General features: G+C 46.7%; 1 protein-coding gene and 1 long non-coding RNA gene across 2 annotated transcripts in view; one reads left to right on the top strand and one right to left on the bottom strand.

Moving 5' to 3' along the window:
* Positions 1 to 14,952, top strand: part of LOC120995661 — a 29,867-nt gene extending 14,915 nt beyond the window's left edge. The window contains exons 2-3 of the long non-coding RNA XR_005777644.1: positions 4,854 to 4,864; positions 14,940 to 14,952. This is a non-coding gene — a long non-coding RNA (uncharacterized LOC120995661). The remainder of the gene's footprint in view (positions 1 to 4,853; positions 4,865 to 14,939) is intronic.
* CBL (Cbl proto-oncogene) overlaps positions 1 to 15,440 on the bottom strand; it is a 44,749-nt gene that overhangs the window by 10,933 nt on the left and 18,376 nt on the right. The window contains exons 5-12 of the mRNA XM_040425006.1: positions 7,493 to 7,614; positions 5,238 to 5,375; positions 4,523 to 4,610; positions 3,478 to 3,609; positions 3,194 to 3,394; positions 1,656 to 1,787; positions 1,204 to 1,566; positions 297 to 391 (exon numbers count right to left, since the gene is read on the bottom strand). Of these exons, the coding sequence (XP_040280940.1) occupies positions 297 to 391; positions 1,204 to 1,566; positions 1,656 to 1,787; positions 3,194 to 3,394; positions 3,478 to 3,609; positions 4,523 to 4,610; positions 5,238 to 5,375; positions 7,493 to 7,614 (1,271 nt within the window). The remainder of the gene's footprint in view (positions 1 to 296; positions 392 to 1,203; positions 1,567 to 1,655; positions 1,788 to 3,193; positions 3,395 to 3,477; positions 3,610 to 4,522; positions 4,611 to 5,237; positions 5,376 to 7,492; positions 7,615 to 15,440) is intronic.

The following is a 15,440-nucleotide window of genomic DNA, read 5'->3' as shown; positions in this document are numbered from 1 at the left end:
TTAATTATGGACATATGCTGCCTGTGTTCTCCACGGACAGTGCAAGTATACACTTTTATTAGTGCGTTTCTTCACATATCCTTGTTTTCCCGCTCAGCGTGGATCAGTGGAAAAACAATGGAGACATGCACTACTTTGGCATGTTTTCCAGATCAAACATGCTCAGTTTCAGAAAAAAAAATATATATATGAACTATGGTGAATAAAAACAGAGATATGTCCTTGGACCTTTTTGCGGAAGCAATAGGCAGATGCAACATGTTATTTGCATGAGGACTAAGTTGGAGTTATGTTACCTGGAGGCCAAGGAGTAGATGGCATTGGCGGAAGATGATGGCTTCACCTTGGGATCATCAATATCGAGGCCTGCCAATAGCTCCACACATCCACTCTGAACAAAAGAGAAAAACAATCATGTGAGTTAAAGGGTTTCGGTCACCAGAAATACCCAAATTAAACTGGCTGACATTAGTGATGTGCTGAGGTCAGCTGAACCTAACGAGCCTATTCCTAGTTTTATCCGTTACTCCATAAATGGGGGAAGGGGGTTGCGTTGCTCCTGCTCCTAGAGGCTCCGTTCTCCCACATCCGTCACCTCCCTCTAAGTCTTGATTAAAGGGCCCCAAGCAGCGTTCACATCCTCCTGCCGCTCCTAAGTGCATGGTAAGTCTCACTCCTGCGCTGTGCCGTTCAGTATCCAGCGCAGGCGCAGAAAAGAAGGAGGCAGCCAGCAAGCGTCCTTCCTTCACTGTGCCTAATGCTAAACGGCACGGCGCAGGATTTACCCAGCACTCAGGGCCGGCCGGAGGATGTGAACGCTGCCTGGCCCTGTCAATCAAGACTCGGAGGGAGGTGACAGAACGGAGCCTCTAGGAGCTAATTTGCATATTATAAAAGTTACATTTATGGAGTAACGGATAAAACTAGAAATAGGTTCAGCTGACATTAGCACATCGTTAATGTCAGCCAGTTTCAGTTAGGTATTTCTGATGACAGAAAGCCTTTAATAGCTAAGGGGGCTTGTTATGCAAAACGAATTATGATCTCTGCCCAAAAACCATCTAAATTACCTTGTGAATCAGGTAAATTTTACATCTCATCAGAAGCATTCAGCATATTCAATATTTCCCCCAAAAACAAACTCTTTCGTCTTATCAGAACACATTCACACCAGAGCTTCCAAATCATCAGCACTCTACTTACTGTACCAGCGATGTCCAAGCTCTGCGTGCTACCATGACGGTCTACCCTTTTATCATCAACATGTGAAGGCAACGTGAATGGCAGAGAGTGGCGGTTGGTAAGCTCTTTGCCCCCAGTCCACGGGTCACTAGGATTTAGGCTGGGTGCCGGAGCTTTGGGAACAGAACGCATATTCCAAGGGTCTGGACGACTTGAGGGAAGAGGAAGTGGCTTTTCTGCAGGGGTTGAGGGAAGAGGTCTCCTCTGAGGTCTGTTGTCAGCCACCATTGAATGTGGTCTGTCTGGGGGTGGAGGTGGTGGGAGATCTCGAAGTGTTGGGGGGACAGGCAGCGGTTTGTCTTTGTGGTGTGAACTAGTAGAAGCCTAAATGATCACATACAGACATACAAATTGATTAAGAAGCAAGCTAAAGAAAGGAGACACAAGTCCAAGTATGGAGACGGATGCTTTACCTTAGAGCTGGTGGCAGGACTACAAGCCCCTGACGGATTTGAAGCTCTCTGCTGCAGCAAGTCTAAACGAGGGGGTACTGGTGGCAAGGATGTCGGGGGAGCGAGTGAAAGTGGAGATGGAGGTCTTTCAACCTAAAAGAAAAATCTAGCATTTCAATGTAATGTGCAGCACGTAGCCTGGATCTGCTTCTCAAAAGAAAATCAATGGAACAGCTCTTGGGCAAAGTAGCCGAGGAGCTGTTTAATACGGTAATGCCGAGAGCAAACAGCCAGCGCCAGAATTGACGGGAAGCAGTGGAAAGGAGGTGAAGGGGGATGGGACAACCCCTTTAAATTGTATTCTGTGCTTCAGCAAGTTGATCCGATATATTGGGGGTCATTTACGAACAGATAGCAGACACTTTTGCACGCCATGTTGTGGCAGAATCTGTGACTTCTTCCCTGCTCACGCCAGGTCTAAGAAAAAATGGCCATGGTGTGGGTGAGGAAGGGCCACCAGGTCGTCTCATTCACCATTTTCTATGCCTGGTTTAGGTGTAGAAAATGGTCTAAATGTAAGACCGCTAGGAAGCCGTTTTACATTTAGAATCAGCAGCGGATCCGCCAAAGTTATGTAAAGGCCGGCACCTCTACATAACCTAGGCGATCCACCGCCAGTGCAGAGGCTTAGGTAAAATCTTGGTAAGATTTTGGGGTACAAAGGACTTATTGTCCACTTTTTTGGGAGAAAATATAAAAACAAAGCAATTCTCTTTTCCAATTTTTACATGCGTTTTAGGCCACATTTTTTTCTTTTTTGTTTTATTTTAAAATTGGATTTTGCAATTTTTATTTTTAAGGAGATGTGACGGTGTGATCTTGTGCACCGATTCAATACAGTGCAATTTTTCTGCATTACAGTGTACTATGCCTGTCAGCATAAGGCCCCCCTGCTCACGAACGTGTGCGCCCTGTGGTCGTGCTGCAAACAGCGGGCCGCAATGAATGAACACCGTCCGTGGGGCAGCCGCAGCGGATCGTGGCCCATTCACTTTAATGGGTCCGCGATCCGGCCGTTCATGTTCTATCTTTTTGCGGAACGAAAGTACGGGACGAAACCCCACGCAAGCACTACGTAGTGCTCCTGTAGGGTTCCGTGCTTCCGTTCAGCATCTCTGGATTTGTGGACCCATTGAAGTAAATGGATCCGAATCAGTGATGCGGAATGCCCACGGAACGGCACACGTGTACTGCGGATCCGCAAATGCGGGGGGCCTAATGCTGATAGGCATTGTATGAAGGCCCTGCTTCTGGCAGGAACCAATAGGAGTACAAGAACTGCAGACCTTCATTAGGTCCCCAGCTGCCACATAAACCCAACTGCTTCCTGCAATCACACTGCAGACAGAGCTCCCTTCCATCTTTCTAACCACTCAGATGCTGTGGTCGCTTTTGACTGAGGCATCTGATGGGTTAAAATGGTCAGAATTGGCGGTTATTTCCGATCTAAATTCCCATTGAATCACACAGAAAGCCCATAAAGAAAAGTTAAGGCAAACCTTGGCTCCAGCTAACATGAAGAGAGAATCGTTTCCACAGTCGTCGTCGTCATCTTCATAACAAGGTGAAGGCGCTCCATCTAGACAGTGGCGTAACATTTCCGCCATCCCACCACATCTGGGGTCGAAAGGGTCCACTACAATCGGCTCTGTTCCTTTTATTTCACAGCGGCAGAAAGGACACCCCTGACCTTCTGACTCCTAAGAGAAGAAAAAATAAATACATTTCAGAGCAGATTCCTAATGGAATATAATAACGGGCCAAAACGAGGCAAAATTCTCACCTGCCAGGAAGTGAGGCACAGCGTGCACATTAGATGCCCACAAGGTTCAATCTTTACATCTTTATCGTTCTCAGCGCATATTTTGCAGAGCTGGAAGGTGGAGCCCATTTCACAATACAGCTCGTACTGCTCCTGGAGAAGAAAGCAAAGGAAGATCAGGATCCTACGTCTGGTAAAAGACGCATGGCCGATACGGATTTCTACAATATCTATTAAAAAAAAAAGGGGACTTGGCAAATAAACCTGTCGACTACCTCTCATCATACCTATGTCTTGTAATGTTACTTGGGGTTATGTCCTCCTGTCAGGACAACCATGGGCACACTATCTATAGGAGCTGTATACCAGCACTTTGGAGGTAGTTTCTCCATAGATGTGAATCGAGCCCGGAAAGAGCAGGAGAACTAAGGGTGGCAAAGGAGGACTATGGGAACTGCAGACTGCCCGAGAGACTGTGCAGAAATTATGGGTGTGAGCAAGTAACAAAAAAGACTGAAAACAAATGGCGGTGCTGTAGAATGGTTTATGAGTTGGGGGAGAAGGGAGTAGGTTGGGCAGAGGGGAAATACTGATGTCTGATGTCTAAGGTTAAAGGGAACCTGTCACCAGCGACCTCCCGATCCATGGGCACATAGCTGTGGTTCACCTGATTAAAACGCAGTTTTGATTTTTTCGCTCCGAGTCTCCATTCCCAAGTTAGGATACTTTTTAATATGCAGATGGGGGCCTTTGGTGCAACGAGGGCATCACCATTGTTCGTGTTGCACCCAAGCCCCTCCCTGGCTGCTTTGATTGACAAGGCCAAGCAGTGGCAAGAAAGGGGCTGGTCGCAGAAATGAGCGTAGTTTGGGTGCAACAAGAGCAATGGCGTATTTGCAAATTAAGAAAAAGTGTTGCAACTCAAGATCAACAAAAGCAAAAAGGCGTTTTAATCAAATGAACTATAGCTATGTGTCTATGGAAACAGTTTGATTGGGGAAGGGGGGGGGGGGGGGGTGACGGATTCCCTTTAACCAAGAAGAAAAGTGACATGACAACGGCTTACCTGAGTAACTTTGATGTGGTCCTGAGGGGTGGGTTCACATAGGCCTGTTAAATCTGGGTTCTGATTTCGGCCATCAGGAAAGAGGTAACTGCAAAAAAATAAAAATCTGTAAAGTGTACCACCACGAGGTTTCATGCTCTTGGTTTTCTGGTCCAGACATGGCAGATTTGCTGTGGATTGGGGCTACAGTCCTACCACAATTTACAATACCACATCCCGCAGATTTTCAAATCCACAACACGATCTTATGTCGCAGAAAAGCTGTGGATTTTCACTCTTTGCAAAGCATAGGATGAAATCTGCAACCGAAGTTATGAACCCAGCCTAGAAGATCTCCTTCCTGTGGAGCTAGGCCACCAGCTAAGGGAAACCCACAGGTATATAAAGGATTTATTTATTTTTTTACATTACTTTTTCATCTGCCCTATAACAGCCACAGTTACAGACCACATCTTCCATGCTTCCTCCCTTTGCCACGCTCCGTACTGGACTAGATATTAGCAGGCATGGGTGCCACATACTCTCCCAGCTAATAGCCAGGCCGAACCAGGAGAATCTTTACTTTGGGTATTCACAATAGACCCATGAAAAGTCAATTTTCCCAGTCAGATTCAGAAGGAAAAAAACTTTGAATACAAATCGAAATCTACTCGTCTGAGGTCTACTGGCAGATCACATATGATGCAGCTAGAAGCATAAAAACCATTGCTCTTACAATCCTTCCCGGAATCCGTCAATCAGAGCCTGGAACAGAGGTTTGTTGTGAGGAATGGTCTGCAGAATGTTACCGTCCCCTGTAACATATCCAATCGCCCACTGACCAAGTCTTGTGCAGCTCAGGCGAAAAATGTAACTGCAAGAGAAAAGACGACATGCTGAAAACGACTCCCATCAGCCACAAAGGACAATGGGGTAGAAGGAGTTAATAAATACGGTAAGAGGAAATGTGCGACCTGCAAGCTACGCCAACTGCTCTCCGGACTGAGAAAAGCAGCAGAAAAATTGTAGGGTTTTTTAGGTCATTTTTGGCATTTTAGGGCTTCAAGGGGTTTCCTGGGTTCTTAAAGGGGTTGTCTCATCTCAGACAATGGGGGCATATCTCTAGGATATGCCCCCCATTGTCTTATAGGTGCGGGTCCCACCACTGGGACCCGCACCTATATCAAAGACGGAGCCCTGAAAGTGAAGGAGTGCACACTGCGCATGCGCAGCCGCCCTCCATTCATTTCTGTGGGGCCGCTTAAAATAGCCGAGTGCTGGCTCGGCTATTGCAGTCTGCCCCACTTCTATGGGAGAGGCGGGGATTAGCGCTTGGTGGTGGACGGACCCCGGGAAATCTGGGGTCCTCCAGCCACAGCGCTCCCCGCTCCGTTCTTGATATAGGTGCGGATCCCAGCAGTGGGACTCGCACCTATCAGACAATGGGGGCATATCCTAGCGATATGACCCCATTGTCTAAGATGGGAATACCCCTTTGATATTGATTAGCTACCCTCCATTCAAGTGAATGGGAGCTGAGCTGCAGTAACCCAGCTTGGCCACTACACTTTGAATGGAGCCGTGCTTATGTGGAAAGTGCTAGCTCCCGAGCCGGTGGCAGAGTGGCGGGGGTGCTGGGAGCCGGACGACAACTGATCACATATTGATGACCTGCCCTGAGGAAAGATTGCCAATATCAGGAGCCCAGAACACCTCTATAAAATAGTAAACTACAACTACTTTCCAATTAAAGGGGTTGTCCCATCACAGACATTGGTGGCATATCACAAGGATCAGATAGGTGTGGGTCCCACGCCTGAACAGGACACCAGAAGTGAGCAAAGAGCAGCGGCGCATGCACAGCCACCTTCCATAAAAAATTTTATGGGAGTTCTGAAAAGAGCTGAGCGCTGCAATTTCATGGAAATGAATGGAGCGGTGGCTGCAAACTCCCTTCATTTCTATGGGACTTCCAAAAATAGTCAAAAGCTCTGGCTCGGCTATTTTCTGAATTCCCATAGAAATTAATGAAGAGCACTGTGCACTCTCATTTCCGGGGGGCCTCTTTTTAGAGATAGCTGCAGGTCTCAGAGGTGGGACCTGCAGCTATCTGACATTGGTTGCATATTCTAGCCACGTGCCATCAAAGTCCCAGCTGATACAACCCCTTTAAGTCTTTCTAGTCTCAGTAGATTAGTGGGAGGTTACGTGGGTTCCCACAGCCAGACAGACTTACCACGATTTATGCCAGGCCTGCGGCTCCTAAGAAATCCATGACCACAATCCTCTATCAAGAAGCTTCTTAATCTATTGTTCGTTTAATCCCACACGGCCCAGCACCAAGTAGTTCATGATATGAAATAATGAAGACCTCTTCTAAAAGGGGTTCTCTTATTAGAGACAAGCCCTTCCAGAATGAAGCCCAAGTGATTGCACTCAAGCCCGGTAAAATGTTTTTGTTTTTTTGCCGGAGGAAGCTGCGGGCAGCCAGGGAAGTGTACAACTACAAGGTGATCACACAGAAAGGCTGCTGGAACAGGAGCTGCTCGAACAGTCAAAGCCCATAGAGGAGGGTGCCGAGCAGGCGACACCAGTCTATGATGTTCAAGTGCTCCAACAGGAAATATGGAAAGAGGTCGTCACGTAACACTACACGTGAAGGGGCATGTTCACACAAAGAACACTGCGCTTGCTGCGAATTTTTGAATCTGCAGAGAAAAGATGGCATATTATATGCATAACATCGCAAAGGGTCAAATTGTATGTTGTGGATTTCATGGGGCATTTGCTGCGGATTTTGGCTTTGGAAATATCTGCCTCATGAGAACAGAGCCCAATCCTGCACCTTGTGGGCATAGGTTAAAAGGTAGAAGAATTTTAAAGGAAACGGCCGTAAACACGAGATCACTGGTTACGTCTTCTTACACGTATGCACCAACATCTTCAAGCTATAACGCGTCCTCCGTGTAATGGAATCGTCAACGTACTCACCTCCCAGGTTTGTGAATAAATTTCTGAAGTCGCGCTTTAACCTCGTCGTAAGTCAGGAAAGCCATGTAACCCGGATGAGTCACGGCCAGGCTGTTCCAGTTCCTGAGGAGGGAAGACCATGGCTGTGGGAATAAGAAAAGAAAAAAGGAAGCGTGACGGCATGGGACCATTGTATGAGTCGATGAACGCGCTGACACAAAATCAGGGACAATCGTTAGGTGCAGAATGCAACAAATCAAGCAGCACGCCGGAGGAAATAAGATACAGAAAAGGAAGCAGTCAGCAGTTTCATGCGGTGGTAAACACATACATTGTAAAATACTGACAGGCTCCCTCTATTAAAAAGAACCTTGGGGGAATTTATGGAAGTACAAAAATCTTATGCAAAGACGTGCAACTTTTTCTATTATACTCCGCACTGATCACTTTTTTTTTTTTTTAAAGTGGGAGGTTACGTGGGTTCCCACAGCCAGACAGACTTACCACGATTTATGCCAGGCCTGCGGCTCCTAGTTAATTGGGTACATCACACTCCAGAGAATTTTTAGGATAAATAATTTAGGTTTCCAATGCTGAATACATTTAGCGTTTCAAAGCAAAGAGTTTACAAAAAAAAAAAAAAAAACTGGACACGGGGAGAAGTATCTGCTTAAAACCCTTTAACAGAGTTGAAGCAGATTACTATTTTTTGCTAAATAAATATGTCTAAAACTAAAGTGTTTTCCAGGCTTCTCATATTGATGACCCATCCTCAGGAGAGGTCATTTATATACGACTGGTAAGGGTCTGACACCCCGCACCCCCACCAGTCAGCTATGTAATGCAGCCTCTGGTGACAGAACAGGAAGCACGACTGTTCAAAGTGTAGTGGTCGCACTGGGTTACTGCACCTTGGCTCCCATTGAAGTGAATGGGTGCAGAGCTGCAGTAACCGGGCACGGCCACTATACTTTGAACGGAGCTGTGCTTCCTGTTCCATTCACAGTGCTAATCCCAGTGCCAGTGACTGGAGGACAGCTGATCAGTGGCGGTTCAGGGCGTCAGACTCCCACCAATTGGATATCAATAACCTACCCTGAGGATTGGCCATCAATATCAGAACCCGGGAAACCCATTTCACTGGACATTTTGGCAGATTTTACTCCACGTTTTATACACAATCCCATTCGTGGGGCCAATGATTCCTCTGAAAAGCCGCAGCATTTCAGAATAAAATCTAGTTCTTTGTAAAGAGGAAGCCACACGGTATTTCATAGTGCCCACGGTTAGGACAGGATGAATCTCCACACTGGTTCCCTTTAAAGGGAATGTGTCGTCATATTGTTAAAATGAGGTTTTTGTGTTAAACGTATACACAGTGAGGAACAGAAGGATTTGAACACCCTGCAATTTTGCAAGTTCTCCCCCTTAGAAATCATGGAGGGGTCTGAAATTCACATTGAGTGGGAATGCACCTACAGAGACAGAATATAAAAAACAAATATAAAATAAAAGAAAAAGATTTTTAAAGAATGTATTTGTCTTGCACTGCTGAACATAAGTATTTGAACACCTGAGGAACAGCAAGAATTCTGGCTCTAAAGACCTGTTACTGTACCTTTAAAAAGTCCACCTCTACTCCACTCATTAAATCTAACTTAGTAGCACCTGTCCGATCTCTTTAAAGACCCCTGTCCACACCACAGTCAGTCAGACGCCGACTACTACCATGGGCAAGACCAAAGAGCTGTCAAAAGACACCAGAGACAAAATTGTGGACCTCAACAAGGCTGGAAAGGGCTACAGGGCAATTGCCAAGCAGCTTGGTGAAAATAGATCAACTGTTGGAGCAATTGTTAGAAAATGGAAGAGGCTAAAGACGACTGTCAGTCTCCCTCGGACTGGGGCTCCATGCAAGATCTCACCTCGTGGGGTATCACTGATGATAAGAAAAGGTGAGGAATCAGCCCAGAACTACAAGGGAGGAGCTGGTCAATGACATGAAGAGAGCTGGGACCACAGTTTCAAAGGTCACTGTCTGTAGAACACTACGCCGTCATGGTTTCAAATCATGCATTGCACGGAAGGTTCCCCTGCTCAAGTCATCACATGTCCAGGCCCGTCTGAAGTTTGCCAATGACCATCTAGATCAGGCATCCTCAAACTGCGGCCCTCCAGCTGTTGCAAAACTACAACTCCCAGCATGCTCGAACAGCCTACAGGTATCAGCCTACAGCAGGGCATTGTGGGAGTTGTAGTTTTACAACAGCTGGAGGGCCGCAGTTTGAGGATGCCTGATCTAGATCAGTGTTTCCCAACCAGTGTGCCTCCAGCTGTTGCAAAACTACACCTCCCAGCATGCCCACACAACCAAAGGCTGTCCGGGCATGCTGGGAGTTGTAGTTTTGCAACAGCTGGAGGCACACTGGTTGGGAAACACTGATCTAGATGATCCAGAGGAGGCATGGGAGAAAGTCATGTGGTCAGATGAGACCAAAGTACAACTTTTTGGTCTAAACTTCACTCGTCGTGTTTGGAGGAAAAAGGATGAGTTGCATCCCAAGAACACCATCCCTACTGTGAACCATGGGGGTGGTAACATCATGCTATGGGGGTGTTTTTCTGCGAAAGGGGACAGGACGACTGCACTGCATAAGGTCCATTTACACGTCCATGTGTGTTTTGCTCGGATCCGCAAAACACGGACACAGGCAATGTGCGTTCCGCATTTTGCGGACCGCACATCGCTGGCACTTAATAGAAAATGCCTAATCTTGTCCGCAATTGCAGACAAGAATAGGACATGTTCTATTTTTTTCGGGAACGGAATTGTGGACCCGGAAGTGCGGGTCCGCATTTCCAGATCCGGGCCGCACATTGTGCAGCCCCATAGAAATTAATGGGTCCGCAATTCCGTTCCGCAAAATGCGGAACAGAATTGCGGACGTGTGAATGGACCCTTAAAGGGCTTCTGTCACCCCACTAAACAGTTTTTTTTTTTTTTTGGTTACTTATAATCCCTATACTGCGATTTATGCATACATACTGTAATTAATCATTTTGGTTCAGCAGATTCTGTTAAAAACGTACTTTTAAAATATGCAAATTACCTTGCTGCCAGCAAGTAGGGCGGCTACTTGCTGGTAGCAGCCGCATCCTCCGATCCTAAAGACGCCCCCTCTGCATGCTGATTGACAGGGCCAGCGGACGGGATCTTTCTCTGCTGGCCCTGTTTGCTATTAAGATCTCGCGCATGCGCCGTAACTGTATTCAGTCGGCGCAGGCGCACTGAGGCGGACGCTCGCTCGGCCGCTCCATCCTCAATGCGCCTGCGCCAATGACGTCACATCTACACCCGGCGCAGGCGCATTGAGGAAGGAGCGGCCGAGCGTCCTCTCAGTGCGCCTGCGCCGACTGAAGACAGGTACGGCGCAGGCGCCAGATTTTGAATGCAAACAGGGCCAGCAGAAAAAGATCCCGTTCGCTGGCCCTGTCAATCAGCATGCGGAGGGGGTGTCTTTAGGATGCGGCTGCTACCAGCAAGTAGCCGCCCTAATTGCTGGTAGCAAGGTAATTTGCATATTTTAAAAGTACGTTTTTAACAGAATCTGCTGAACCAAAATGATTAATTACAGTATGTATGCATAAATCGCATTATAGGGATTATAAGTAACCAAAAAACAAACAAAAAAAAAAAAAAAAACAGTTTAGTGGGGTGACAGAAGCCCTTTAAGGAGAGGATGAATGGGGCCATTTATTGTGAGATTGAGCAACAACCTCCTTCCCTCAGTAAGAGCAGTGAAGATGGGTCGTGGCTGGGTCTTCCAACATGACAACGACCGAAGCACACAGCCAGGATAACCAAGGAGGGGCTGCGTAAGAAGCAGATCAAGGTTCTGGAGTGGCCTAGCCAGTCTCCAGACCTAAATCCAATAGAACATCTTTGGAAGGAGCTCAAACTCCATGTTGCACAGTGACAGCCCCGAAACCTGACAGATGTAGAGGAGATCTGTGTGGAGGAGTGGGCCAAAATCCCTGTAGCAGTGTGTGCAAACCTGGTCAAGAACTACAGGGAACATTTGACCTCTGTAATTGCAAACAAAGGCTTCTGTACCAAATATTAACACTGATTTTCTCAGGTGTTCACATACTTATGTTCAGCAGTGCAAGACAAATACATTCTTAAAAAAAAAAAAAAAAAAAAAATTCATACAATGTGATTTCCTGAATTATCTTTTTAAATTCTGTCTCAGAGTGGGACTGCACCTACAATGTGAATGATGTCCATGATTTCTAAGTGGGAGAACTTGCAAAAACGCAGGGTGTTCAAATACTTCTGTTCCTCCCTGTATGTACATATACATTTTTTTTTTTTTCAAGTCCCAAAAAATGTATATAATCCTGCAAATTTCACACTGGCCACTTTGTCTAATAAGAGGTCATGTTTTCCTGTTCTGTACAGGTAACTTTTCAGTAGTCATCTCATTGTAATACTGCCTGTGATGATAATGACAAGTACCACCTCTATATAGATAACACAGGATCCACCATTCACAATAGGACACATCGCAGCTTATCTACTCTGCACAAGTCACAGAGCACGCCTAGAAAACATCCTATGGACCATGCTCTCAAAAGAAACTGGTATGCTTACCAGATAGGGCGCCCCCTACAGATGCAAATACCCCTCCGTTCAGGCACTGTGTCCCCTGCTGTTTTTGGCATCTGATATGTTAATTTAGACCATCAGTACAGGGAAGAGGAGATGGCCGGGTTTCTCCCTAGCTGTTGCGCGGGCCAATCGCAGGGAGGGAAGAGCAGTTCCCTGGCTGTGACACGCTCCGCTGCGATTGGACAGCGCTTTGGCCAGGGAGATGCCCATTGAGAAACCCGGCCGGCCACCCCCCCCCCCCTCCCCCGTACCGATGGTCTAAATTAACATATCAGGCACCAAAAACAGCAGGGGACACAGCGTCGGAACGGAGGGGTATTTTAGCAAAAAAAATAAAAATGAATGCTTGCATCTGTAGGGGCCGCCCTATCTGGTAAGCATATTAGTTTGTAACAATCCCATGAAAGGTCCTCTTTAACATATTTTAGACTTAATGGCAAGTGTGATAACTGCAGGATTATTATTTTTTTGAATATATATAAATCGCATTGAAAAAAAAAAAAAAATTAAAAAAAATTTTAAACAAATGTTTAATGTTAAACTATTTTAGACAATAGGCCACATTCCCTTTAGGCTACATGCACACGAACGTTGTTTCTTTCCGTGTCCGTTCCGTTTTTTTTGCGGATAGGATGTGGACCTATTCAGGGCTCCAGATGGCGACCAAAATGGTTGCCAATGCGACTTAGAATTTACAAATGGCGACAAGACTTTTTAGTCTTGTCTCCATTTGCGACTAGAGCCGCGCCGCAGCTCTGAATACAGCGGCGGGCACAGAAGCTGAACTATGTTCTTATCAGCAGCGCAGTGGAAGAGTCTCTCCCTCCCCCCTGTGCTGCTGCCGCCGCGGCCAATAGGAAGAGGGACAGGGGGAGGGGCTGTGGCCACTGCGCCACCAATGAAGATAACTGAGCTATTAATACAAATATAGGAGGCGGGTGCCGGAATCAAATAGCGGCACCCGACCTCTATGACACTGGGAGCGGCACTTGAGGGGTTAACTGCCGCTGATCGCAGCTCCCCGTCATAGAGGTCGGGTGCCGCTATTTGATTCCGGCACCCGCCTCCTGTATTTGTATTAACAGCTCAGTTATCTTCATTGGTGGTGCAGTGCCCCCCCCCCCCCCCCCCCCCAGTATAATAAACATTGAGAGCGCCCCCCCCCCCCAGTATAATAAACATTGAGAGCGCCCCCCCCCCAGTATAATAAACATTGAGAGCGGGCCCCCCCAGTATAATAAACATTGAGAGCGGGCCCCCCCAGTATAATAAACATTGAGAGCGGGCCCCCCCAGTATAATAAACATTGAGAGCGGGCCCCCCCAGTATAATAAACATTGAGAGCGGGCCCCCCCAGTATAATAAACATTGAGAGCGGGCCCCCCCAGTATAATAAACATTGAGAGCGGGCCCCCCCAGTATAATAAACATTGAGAGTGGGCCCCCCCAGTATAATAAACATTGAGAGCGGGCCCCCCCAGTATAATAAACATTGAGAGCGGGCCCCCCCAGTATAATAAACATAGAGAGCGGGCCCCCCCAGTATAATAAACATTGAGAGCGGGCCCCCCCAGTATAATAAACATTGAGAGCGGGCCCCCCCAGTATAATAAACATTGAGAGCGGGCCCCCCCAGTATAATAAACATTGAGAGCGGGCCCCCCCAGTATAATAAACATTGAGAGCGGGCCCCCCCAGTATAATAAACATTGAGAGCGGGCCCCCCCAGTATAATAAACATAGAGAGCGGGCCCCCCCAGTATAATAAACATTGAGAGCGGGCCCCCCCAGTATAATAAACATTGAGAGCGGGCCCCCCCAGTATAATAAACATTGAGAGCGGGCCCCCCCAGTATAATAAACATTGAGAGCGGGCCCCCCCAGTATAATAAACATTGAGAGCGGGCCCCCCCCCCCCCCCAGTATAATAAACATTGAGTGCGGCCCCCCCCCCCCCAGTATAATAAACATTGGTGGCGCAGTGGGCAGTGCCAATGAGGGTTAAAAAAAATATATAATTAACTCACCTCCTCCAATTGATCGCGTAGCTGCCGGTCTCCTGTTCTTTCTTCAGGACCTGTGGTGAGTCACTGAGCTCCATCACATGGTCCATTACCATGGTGATGGATTATGTGATGAGCACAGTGATGTCACCACAGGTCCTTTGACAGGTCCTGAAGAAAGAACAGGAGACCGGCTGCTACGCGATCAATTGGAGGAGGCGAGTTAAATTTTTTTTTTAACCCTCATTGGCACTGCCCACCAATGTTTATATGTTTATTATACTGGGGTGTTGGGGGGGCGCACTGCGCCACCAATGTTTATTATACTGGGGTGTTGGGGGGGCGCACTGCGCCACCAATGTTTATTATACTGGGGTGTTGGGGGGGCGCACTGCGCCACCAATGTTTATATGTTTATTATACTAGGGAGGGGGGGCGCACTGCGCCACCAATGTTTATTATACTAGGGAGGGGGGGCCGCACTGCGCCACCAATGTTTAATATGTTGGGGGGGCGCACTGCGCCACCAATGTTTATTATATTGACCTTCTACTACGCATTCTGCATTAAAGAATGCTATTATTTTCCCTTATAACCATGTTGTTATAAGGGAAAGTAATACAGTGAATAGACTTTCATCCTAGCAACCATGTGTGAAAAATCGCACGGTTCAACCGGAAGGATGGATCCGGCATTCCGGTATTTTGAATGCTGGATACGGCACTAATACATTCCTGTGGGGAAAAATGCTGAATCCGGCATTCAGGCAAATATTCTGTTTTTTTCGCCAGAGATAAAACCGTAGAATGCCGCGGTTTCATCTTTTGCCTGATCAGTCAAAAAGACTGACCTGAAGACATCTTTTCCGGTATAGAGCCCCTGTGACGGAACTCTATGCCGGAAATGAAAAACGCTAGTGTGAAAGTACCCTAAAATATTAAGTTTAAATCTCCCCTTTCCCAATTTTACATATAAAATATATAAACAATAAATAAACATATTACATAGCGCTGTGTCCAAAAAGTCCAAACTATTACATTTAAAAAAAAATTCTCCTATGTGGTGAGCATTTGCCATTTTTAGTCACCTTGTCACCCCAAAAAATAGGATAGGACTGTTCTATTATGGGCCGAACGTTTCATAAAATGCGAAATGCACGCAGCTTTTTTTGGCGTTTTGTTTTTTTTTGCACGGTATTGAGTATCGCAATACTTTTTTATGGTGACGAAAGTGAATCAAAACTTTGGTATCGAAACAACCCTACGCCAATCTGATCGGCGTAGCGTTGTCATGA

Source organism: Bufo bufo, chromosome 1 (assembly GCF_905171765.1).
Source record: "Bufo bufo chromosome 1, aBufBuf1.1, whole genome shotgun sequence".
NCBI lineage: Eukaryota > Metazoa > Chordata > Amphibia > Anura > Bufonidae > Bufo > Bufo bufo.
Note: the sequence above shows the minus strand (reverse complement) of the source record. Positions and strands in the feature narration are given on the sequence as shown.